This window comes from Sinocyclocheilus anshuiensis, unplaced genomic scaffold (assembly GCF_001515605.1).
Source record: "Sinocyclocheilus anshuiensis isolate Anshui unplaced genomic scaffold, SAMN03320099.WGS_v1.1 scaffold412, whole genome shotgun sequence".
In the NCBI taxonomy this organism is placed as follows: Eukaryota; Metazoa; Chordata; class Actinopteri; order Cypriniformes; family Cyprinidae; genus Sinocyclocheilus; species Sinocyclocheilus anshuiensis.
Window position 1 is genome coordinate 2,259,419 of NW_015558661.1, and position 11,163 is coordinate 2,270,581.

Sequence of the window (11,163 nt, forward strand, 5' to 3'; positions counted from 1 at the left end):
GCTGATGCGAGACCTGTATGCGAACGGAGATGGCGCTTGAGTGCGGTGTGGCTGGGAAATGTGCGGTTGCACTCGCTGCAGATGTAGCTGCGCACGCCTGCGTGGACCTCCATGTGCTGCTGCAGAGCCGTCTGCGTCTGGAAGCGCTTCCCGCACAGCAAACAGAAGATGGCCATATCTGATCCTGTGAAAAGAAAGAGCGAGATGTTAGCATGAGTGTACGATTTAATTTACAGTTTGTATGTTAAAGTGTCCTGACTAACTAAAACGCAGCAGCATTGGCTTTTGGAGCAGGACTATTATTTGCCTGACTCTTTATTGAAAAAAAATCTTAATTTTTGCAATCACGGGTTCTTGTGAATCCCATGATTACTGTAGAAACTGGACAATCAAGCTGAAAAAGACAATGATTCATTTAGAAAATACACTCAGTCTCAGTGGATCAATGGGAGAATCTAATTCAGTACTACAGGGTGAGATGCACATATAATACGGTGCCACAAAAGGTCAGCAGACAGATACAGGAAATGACAAAACAACTAAAGTGGTTAGATGGCTGAAATTAATATTAGCAAATCATTGAAATCTCCGGTTAACAAAAAAAAAAAACCCAGACTCACACCTGGGTGTTTAAATAGATAAAGGCATAAAGTGAGCATTTTCCTTCTCTTTTGCTTTGCTCTCATACACAGACTCACACTTCACACTTTTTTCAATTATCAGGCTCTAGAAAACTCTGGGGAAAGTGGGAGTGTTTTAAGCTCCGCTTCTATTTCATGAGTCGATAACACATCTTTGGGGCAAAGCTGGCACTAATTTAAAAATCTATGAGGAGCCCCAGTCTCATGTTCATAAAGCTCGATCAATCAGCATTTGCTGGGGAAAAAACGGGAGCGATTGAGAGGATGAGAGGAGGAGTTCGAGGTGAGCGAGTGAAACGACTATTCCTGTTCTTAAATCTCAGACAGTGCAGCTGAATTTCTGCTTCTCTGCAAATAAATACTGACAAGCCTTGCTTCTGGCTTTCTCTGGGCCCAGCCGTTTCCCTCCCCCTCTCACTGTCTCCATCTTTAATGACTCCTTACGTCTCTTGGTTTATCAATAAAAAGGAAGGGTGGTCATTGATTATGGATGGAAATCCCAAAGAAGTTTGGGGATATGAAATGCAAGTTTGCTTCAGGAAGGTTCATGGCAAAACTAAAGGCTGTAAAGTAACTTAAAAAGCTACATTTAAGGGGGCGGGTGGAGTGAGATAAAAGACAGGGTGACAGGGGGTAGGGAGGAAAGGCTCTGAGGAATGCGAAAGGTTAGGTGGACTCTGACCCAGGGAGCTCAAGGGTCTGGATGGGGCGGTGGGAAAGACTAAGCCACATCACCAGAGCTGCTCTGTGATTGCTCTTAAAATCCCACATTATTGGTGACTGAAACATTTAATGATGATAATTTGCCCACTTTTCATTTCAAGTATTCCCTTCACAGAAAAGCCCAATCAGTGACCATGTACTGTGGCCCATGTCTTTTTTTTTAATTTGGAGATTTGGCCACATTTTGGATCAATTACATTACGCTGTTAGCATACTATAAAGAGAATATTTTCCAGACAATATTTTAATAATTTTAAGCTCAGTATTAAGGATTTTTTACCAGTAAAATAACATCTTACAGTTCACTCCAAATTTCACCATATTTCTCAGGTGGTAAGGACACTTCCATTGAAGAAAGAACACTATTTTGGGAACAGGAGAAGGGCAGGGGGGACAGTTGATAAAGCGGCAGCCATGAAGGGAAGTGCAGTGTCCATGTGATTGGTGTTAGCTGGAATTAAGTGTTCCTCGGTGTGAAGTAAAGAGCGTCACAAGTAAATGGCCTGGCTGGGAGAAACTCTTCTGTGAGGTACTGAAGGGTAAGGCAGAGAAAAAGAACTGGAGAGAGAGAAGTGGCTGACCCACTCGCCTCTATTACAGTGCAAAATTGAGTTGGACAAAGTGACACCTGGATAGAGGACTGGCTTTGGCTTCTGCTGCCTGTTGCCTGAGTTTTGGCATAATTTACCTCCACTCCTATGTCTATTTATAAGGGCCTCTTTGCTCCATCGCAGTGTTAAGTTAATGGCCCTGAAGAAGCATTGGCCGTTACTTAACAGCGGGTGCACCGCACCGTTTAGGTATTGAGGGTGTTCCGCTTGTGTTCACCACTGCAAACACTTTCAAACTCTAGGATGGTTGTGCCCATATGATCCCTGGCTCAGAAGACAACTTCTGGGAATACCAGAAATCCATGTCTAGCATAATATGCCATGTAACACCTAGACATAATCTCCTAGAGACCCAGTGAATTCACTTGACAAAAGCAGTTTTCTATCCTGTGTTGACATATTTGCTGTTGCTATAAGAAGTCTAGGGAAGTCTTTGGTTACATTACAGCCATTAACAATTGGTTGGGGCGGGGCATTCTTATTACTCTAGGGAGTATCTGATTGGACAAAAATCTGTGTAGTGCAGGATGAGTCATCAACATTTTTGAATCACCAAAATAATTTTCCCAGAAGAGATAGACTATGCATTTTAAATGCATAAATGTACTAGAAGTTAATTTAGTCAACTTTTAGTAGTCTACCAGATGATTTCAAAGATCATATACATGTACTAAAACCACAAAAATCAGATTTTTATTTTAAGAATGCAGTACAGTATGAATGCAATACAAACAAACTGAATGGGGCTGTGATTAAAACTTAATGTGAGAGTTAGATGAGGCAACTGTGTTTCCCACAGGGCCGATGCTTGAGCTGAGAAACCCCACATGGAGAGTGTGTGTCGTTCTAAGCTGGTGAGACCAAAGTCAATTAGCTTGAGTTTCAATTCGCCCATGCTGATGGAATACAAACTCCTGCTGCTCTGTCTGTTGCCAATGCCGTGAGGTGTGATGTCACCTGTTGCTCAGCGAAGAGCTTGGAAATATGACACACCTGACACCTGTTCTGAAGCTCCGCTTGGAATGCGTTACCTAGATGAGCACGCAGTATGCAGGATGTTGGTGTTTGAGCTGATGTATCTGATATGATGTGTCACTAAAGCTACTATAGTTACTGTCAATTTTTGTTCCGCCAAACAAAATAGTGCCAAATCAAATCAAACAACGATCAGTGATTACGTATTTAATTAATAGGTGTGTTTGAACAAATCAGTTGAGGGAACAGTTTAATAACATCATGTTTTTGTTCCTCAAAGGGTGTTTGACTGAATTCAATTAAAGTTTTTGTATAGTCCTTTTCACGATACCAATCGTTGCAAGAAAATATTAAGTTTCTACATTACATTTAGGAGTAGGTTATTAGTGGTGACTATGGCAGAAATGTACAGTAAGAATCATGCAGTTAGTTACAAATTACACGTAATTAAACAGACGGTGAACACTATTAACTGCAATGATTATAAACTTTGCGATCGTGATTAAACAATTAAGCGAAATTTGGTAGTTTTATATGTTGTTCCAGGGTTAGCATCAGCTGAGGTCTTCTGGGGGGTTGGCATCATCTCTTCTCAGGCGTTCGGTCGTCTCAGAATTCATTTTTCAAAGACTTGCTTGTTTCATTCCTTAATGAATCAATGTTTTTGAATAAATCGTTTGAATAAATGATTCAGTCACTTGTCTTGTTGCCACCTACTGGTGTAATGAAGTAACCCGTGGAATAAGTCACTGAAAAATCCCTAATATACAGTAATATTTGAATATTATAGGCCTGTACGGTTAACCACACTCACAATTACGATTAGGTGCTCATGTCAAAATGTTTAAAAAAAAAGTAACTATGCATGTAGAAGACAGAAAGGCAGACTGACAGATTAGATGTGTCTGCAAAGCACATAGGCTTGCGTGTCATACATGAGTACCAGGAAAGCCAGTGCCATGGAGTATATACACTAAGACTGTATGGTATGCGTGAAGCTTGTGAGAGAAGTTCAGGTCTGACAGCAGGAGAGGAGCGAGGGGTCATGGGGGCAGCTGTTTGGGCCAGGTGGGGGGTAGGGCTGCCTGGGCGCTCCGGGGCAGAGGGGGCCTTGGCAGCCCGCTGAGCTTGGGGACAATGGGTGCTAGCAGGGGCTCAGGAGGGCGAGACAATATGGTCAAACTGGTGCCAAAACCATACAACCCTTCTAACGTACACGGGGGTGTGCGGAGCCTCAAAAGAAAGCCCAAATATTTAGTCCCACAATTAGTATAATGTGCAAAACACAGAACTTTGACTCTGTGTGAAACTGGGCCATCAAGAGAAATTTACCATTTCCTACTGTGCTCGCAAGCGAACATATCTGTGTATAGCACAGCGTACTGAGAACATTAGTCACGAGAACCCCCAAGAGCAGTGTAATGATTTTCATGGGGACTGCATCTTAATTATAATTGGGATGTATAAATGTGAGCATTATAGGAGTGCATTACCAAAGGGCTCTAGGTCTAAAGGGTAAAGTCACATCTAAAGGCTTTCTGACCCATTCATTTCCACGGTAACATGATGCTGAATGAAATCCAAACAACAAGGGGTCTTGCACTCAGAGCAATTGGAGAGAACTGGTTCTCCCTTGCCTGGCTTCATATCTCTCCTGTCTTTTTTCCAGCACGAATCAGATTTTTAGTCAAGAAGAGAGCAAGACAGATAGATAAAGAGATGTTACATGAGTGTTTTTATGGCAGAGTGCTACAGGCTGCTGGGAAGTCAACAGGTACAAGCTGTTCCAGCGGCCGTGTGTGCGTGTGATGCGATATGTCTGCAGCATCTCTCCGGCCAGGGTATTCACTCACTCGTTCGCTCTCTCTCTCCCTCACTCCGGCTGACACCTAATGAGCCCAGACTACAGGAGAACTGCACATCCATGTAATCCGGGAGAGTGGCTGGGCATAATGTGGCATTAGAGGAGCCCAAGGCTTTCGGAGGGGGTTGCTGAGGGAGGGAGGGCAGGGACTGACAGCTCTGGTCTGGAATACAGAGCGTGTGACAGCACAGAGCGCTGCCTTAATGCATTCAAAACGCCTCTGTGCCTCTGACAAGAAAAGCAAAGAAAAGAGCTTCAATGAATTGTTTATTGATCTAACAGGATGAGAGATGTTGAGACGGGAGACAACGAGAGAGGGAGAGAGAGGGAGAAACAAAATAACATTTTGTGTGTTACTATCAAAGTGTCATTGGTCTCCGATGGTCTGCCTTACAAATACATGACACCCGACAGGGGCACGTGTAAAATACGCTATTTGATTTAACAGGTTTTCATCTCAAGTGGTGGCTTTTTAAAAGGAGAATTACAATGGCAGACTGCATTTAAAAGCCTTAAACTGACACTTGGAAGGGAAAGAATGAGGACGGCGCAACCTGCGTTAAACCGTCGAAAAGATTGCTTCTCATTCCGGGGCTGGTACCTTTCCAGACTTTGCACCAATAATAGTTACAGATAATTCACTTTCGTGTCGGGCGGCTGCGGTGAGATGCCGCGTTCTCAGATAGATTAATGCCACCAGATGTCATTGTAGAAGCCATATTAATTACCTCAAGATAATGTCATGGAACCATATGGTTTCTCCAGTGTCCATTTAGACAGAGAAAATGTCTTCATCACTCACAAACCCACATGGAAGAAATTGGCCCTATTGGCTTTGACAGGTGTTGGAGGCAGATTCTTCATAATTAAATAAGCTTTCAAAACTAGCTCGACGTGACTGCAAAGAGGATTCGGTAAAACCGATTCACTCTTGACGATTACAGGTTTGAGTTATTAATCCTCAATTATTTTGAATCATCCTTAATTTTTAAATTTCAAAAAGTCAAAAATCATTGTTACAATAAGATACTTAAAATGGACATTACTGCTGTAACGATAACAGGTGTTCATTACGTTTATCGTGGCCAAAAGAAATCACAACAACTACATTATTAAGATATCTATAGAAACTTTGAAACATAAATAATGCTATAAGTCAAATTCATCTTTAACTTGTTTATGTTCTCTCTCTTTTTTTTCGCCATTGAATCACACTCAGTCACTGTGTGTCCAACACCCAAAAAACCCAAAAAACTCCCACATTGCAAAGCAAACCTTTTTCAGGTATCTACTCCAATATGATTTTTCCATTTTATGAAGGGTGCCAACCAGCATTAAGGAGCAATACTGTCACTTATGTTGGAGGATCAATCAAATAGTTACTGCTGCTAGAATGTTTATGATATAATCATATGTGCATTATGCAGTATTAACATGAAAACAATATTTAATTTTTTTTTGTAATATCATGGTTATCATCAGTGTTGGGGAGTAACTAGTTACATGTAACGGTGTTACGTAATTTAATTACAAAATAAATGTAACTGTAATCAGTTACAGTTACTAAGAAAAAATGTAACCTATTACATTTCCAAAGTAACCTTCCCAACACTGGTTATCATATACCAATATATTGCAACACCCCTTTTTTAAATTGCAATTTATAGGCACAAAACTTAAACATTAAATATGTAACATTCGGCTGAATCACTTATTAACATTTTCAAAATTTTCATCTTCATTGTCATGATGACGACATTTTTTGCACAACATGGACAATAATATCATAAAGGGATGTGATATAAATATTTTTTAATGAAGTCTTCTTAAAAAGGAAGAGAAAAAAAGACTCAAATTTTAACATGAATTAATATAAAAAATGCTGCTGATTCTCTGAAAGCGAGCCGATTTTTAATCATATTAAAAGTGAGACTTGCAACCTGCATAGCCTATACATCATGGCCCGTGTTTGAATCATCCTACTGCCCTGATGGATGAAGTGATAAAAGATCATAAACACTGCAACGCCGGGGGAGGAATTTACGAGTGGACCCACCCCTGCGTTAGGTCTACAAAAGACACGGTGTCCCTTTAAGAGAGCAGAATTTACAGTGCACGGCTGGCCCTCGCCTCGGATGAGGATCGTTTACAAAGCAGAGGACCGTGCTTGCTTTTCCCCCCATCCCACAAATCCGATTTAATCAGACAACCCTTGCAGTGCGGCTCCCAGTAAGAAAAAGGATAATTAGTAAACAGGCAGCCTCTCCTCTGCTTCATTGGCATTCGCGCGGGGTGAGTGTCGCATTTAAAATGCAGTCTGATGAAGTCTACAAAATCAAACCATTTGTTACCCCTATTGAGGAGGCTTCAGGCCACTGGCAATTAAATTGGAATTAGTGCAGGGAATGAGATACGGACGATTCATACCAAGGAGGCAAGAGTGTCTGGAGGATGTCTGGAGCTCTCTCAAGTTTACAGTGCTGATGAATCCCATAATAACTAAAGCTCATCTGCTCTCTGAAGCAGACGACACGAATGCAGAAATCTGGATTTGTCTGACTCTGGCGTGCTCTCGTGTTCACCGTGCACATAAATCTCATCTGGTTTTCTTTAGTGTCCGTGCTGTCATAGTGCAAGTGATGAAATCAGAGGTGTTTGTTCAGATGGTGTAGTCAATATCTGCTATATCCACACGGGTTGCCATAGTAATGACTTAAGCGTCAGCAGGACGCCGACAGAAGAGAGTAGCTGTCAAACAGGACTGAAAACTGGAAATCATGCCTCTGCTGATGTCCATCATGACATCTCGCCGGGGTGCTCCACTCATCAAGGCACCTGACAGGATAAGCATTACTGTATTTACACATTCATGCATGTGTCATGTCCCAAACGGCTCATTCATTTGTCCGTTTACCATACAAACTAGATAGAGAAAACGACTAAGCTTGTGTGCGACGTTACATGCACAACATATTGTGAATGACACTACTATATGACTGAAACACTTCTAAAAATCTCAGTTGCAAATTTCACACACTGTGTGTGTGTGTGTGTGTGTGTGTGTGTGTGTGTGTGTGTGTGTGCGTGCGTGCGTGCGTGCATGTATATATATATGTATATATATATATATAAAAAGGTAATACAAAAATAATAATTCACAGAAATATAAATATATAAATAAATTTGTCAACTTAAAATTGCAGACAATTAAACTATGTTTGTGTGTGTGTATATATATATATATATATATATATACATACACACACACAGTTTATTTGTCTGCAATTTTAAGTTGACAAATTCAACATAAATTCAAGTCAGACGCAAAAAAAAAAAAATCTTTTGCTCTGAACAAAGATTTTGGCTTGTGGGCTCTTACATTTATTTGCTAAATGCTTCACCAAATGATTTTGACACTCAAGTGTTTCCCTTACACATGCGTTCAAACACAGCTGCTGATTTTAAATTACAATCGATACATAACAGTCACCGCATCGATGTGTAAGCGAAGCGACTGTCATACGCAGCTTTAGTAATGCATGTAATTTACTCATTTCAGGCTACATTTGACAATACTTTTTATTGACAAGAGCTTCGGCGGCAATTTTTATTGTATGTGTGTATATGAGCTAGTGTCTCTACATCTGTGGTTTTGTATGAAGGACGGCCGTGGCTATGCCGTGTGCATGTGTGAGTTATTTTGAATGAATAAAAGGGGGAGAGAGATGCCATTTACTTTCCACAGTTGATTGGGCACAATGGAGATGAGGTTACCAGTGGGAGCTTGTGTGTGTGTGTGTGTGTGTGTTGGCGAGGCTTGCGGAGATGGGAGATAAATGAACTGCAAATGAGAAGGAACAGCTCCTGCAGTACAGCTGGCTTCCGAATTGCTTGCTTGCTTGCTTGGCCGTGGCAACCGGGCGAACGGTTGCCAAGGGTGTCAGTTCAGTGTCCCTCATACGAGCGCCGCACAGGATTGCGTTACTGCGCTATGGCCAGTAGGGGTCACTCTGTGCTACTAACCCATCACCAAAAACTGTTCATATGACTCCATTTGAATAATCTTTACACATACACAAATTCATCTAATGCAAAAGATGCAGGATAAATATATCTAGCACAAAACTATTGAATTTTAATGACATTCTCAGCACTTGGCAAACTAATTTGTACTCTGGATATTAGATGCATGCAAATGATGAATGCACTGAATAAGGCTTGATGTTTACATGTTCCACATTTGAAAATCAGGCTGTGTGGTGTTATTCGGTGTGAGTGGGGGGTGGGGGGTGGGAGAGAACAGTAAGAGAGAGAGAGTTTGTACGTGCATGCATGTGTGTGAGCTTTTCCCCTCTGGGTGTATGCAGAAACGGTCTCTATGCAAAGCCATTACTGGGAAACACATCAGGAGGATGAAAATAAATTATACTGTTCCACCAAATGACAAACTGCCACTATAAAGGAGATCTGCAGTGGGAAGGTAATTCAAGAGTCCTGTTTGCTCCCCCCTTTTCTCAAAATGGTAAAATGTTTGTTTACTGTTGTCGATTCCCTTTGATGCCTTCTATTTTTGCTCATAATGGAACGCCTGCTAATCTTTTAAGACGGTTTAACACGATTTATTTAATCAATGTCAATGCTAAGACGAATTACTAATCTGTTCAAAATATCAGATACACAAGCTTATTTGAATCTGCATGTATGAATAGAATACGGAATATTCAGTAATTGCTAAACAAGCTTTGGGTGATCGATAAAAGTGGTCTATCAAATGTGATAAATCTCATAACTGGTGCTTTCTGCTCAGTCTCACGTGTTGTCCGTGGTCCAGGGCAGTGGCTGCAGTAAGCCACAGGTGATGGATTTACAGTGAGAAGCGGTCAGCTGCTGGGAGTCTGACCGTGAGCGTGATGATAAACGGACTCCAACGCTATTTCTACCAGGGTGCCGTACTGTCCTGCAGCTCAGCAGTACCAGCCCCTGTCATCCTGTCTGCAAATCTTCCTGCCTCCCGACATCTCACACCCTCCAGTGATCAAAGAGATGACAACAATAAAGAGCGCTTCGACACTTTCTGCGCACCTTTCGGTGTTCACGTGTCAAGTTTATTGTACAAGTCAAAAGTCTGGACACATGACTGATCATGTCTCTCATGATCTTAAAAACCTTTCATCTAAAGTCTTATGCTTAAATGCTTGAAGTTAGTTTTGCAGACAAATATAAATTGTACAATTAAAAAGGTTGAGGTTTGTAAGATTATTTATTGTTGTTTTAGGAAATTAATATTTATTATGTTTAATTTTTATGAAAACTGTGATACTACAATTGAAAAGTCTGGGGTAAGTAAGATTTATAATAATAATAATAATAATAATAATAATAATAATAGTAGTAGTTTTATTCAGCAAGGACACATTAAATGAGTATTAGAAAAGTCACTGTAAAGACATTTATAAAGTAACAGAATATATCTATTTCAAATAAATGCTGTTGTTTTGAACTTTCCATTAATATGAGAATCCTGAAAAAAGCATCAGTATTCAACAAAATTATTAGAATGTTATTAGCATATAAGAATGATACATTATATATATATATATATATATATATATATTCAGATTTATCTGAAGGATCATGTGACTGAACTGGAGTAATGGCTGCTGAAAATGTAGCTTTGCCATCAGAGAAATAACTTTCATTTTAAAATATATTAAAACAGAAAACGGATATTTACAATTGTAAATAAAATTTCACAATATTACAGTTTTTATTGCATTTTTGCCTAAATAAATGCAGCATTGGTGAGCATGGGACTTTAAAAAGCATACTGATCCCAAACTTGCAAAATTATTAAGCAGTACAACAGTTTTCAACATTAACTATAATAAGAAATGTTTTTGAGCATTAAACCAGCATATCAGTATGATTTCTGAAGAATCATGTGACTGAACTGGAGTAATGGCTGCTGAAAATGTAGCTTTGCCATCAAAGAAATAAATTATATTTTAAAACAATGTGGCAAGAGCTGTGAATGACCAGCCACATTAGTCATAGGCTTTTACCTTGACCCCTTACGTCCCTAATCTTTACACTTTTGGTCTTTTACTGTGGCCAAATGACCGGAGCCCCTTTTCTCACTGGCTGCTGACACGGTCTTTCCCACCGGACAAAAGGCTTTGAGCTGCTGCACCCCCACCACCCTTCACTGTTACCAGCCCACCCCACCACTGCCCCTATCTCCGACCCAACTGACAGGAACAGGAGTTTGTTTTGTTTTCTGAGACGACAGGAATGAGAATGGAACTCTAAAGCCGCGCGGCTACAGAAACATTACGGGGGGGGGGGGGGG

At 40.6% G+C, this 11,163-nt stretch overlaps 1 protein-coding gene across 4 annotated transcripts in view; it reads right to left on the bottom strand.

Annotated features, from left to right (window-relative positions):
* The window catches only part of LOC107681083 (zinc finger and BTB domain-containing protein 16-A), a 138,364-nt gene that overhangs the window by 9,372 nt on the left and 117,829 nt on the right, over nt 1–11,163 (bottom strand). For all 4 annotated transcript variants that reach the window (XM_016477242.1, XM_016477241.1, XM_016477240.1 and 1 more), the window contains one exon: nt 14–184. In XM_016477242.1, coding sequence (XP_016332728.1) covers nt 14–184 — 171 coding nt within the window. The remainder of the gene's footprint in view (nt 1–13; nt 185–11,163) is intronic.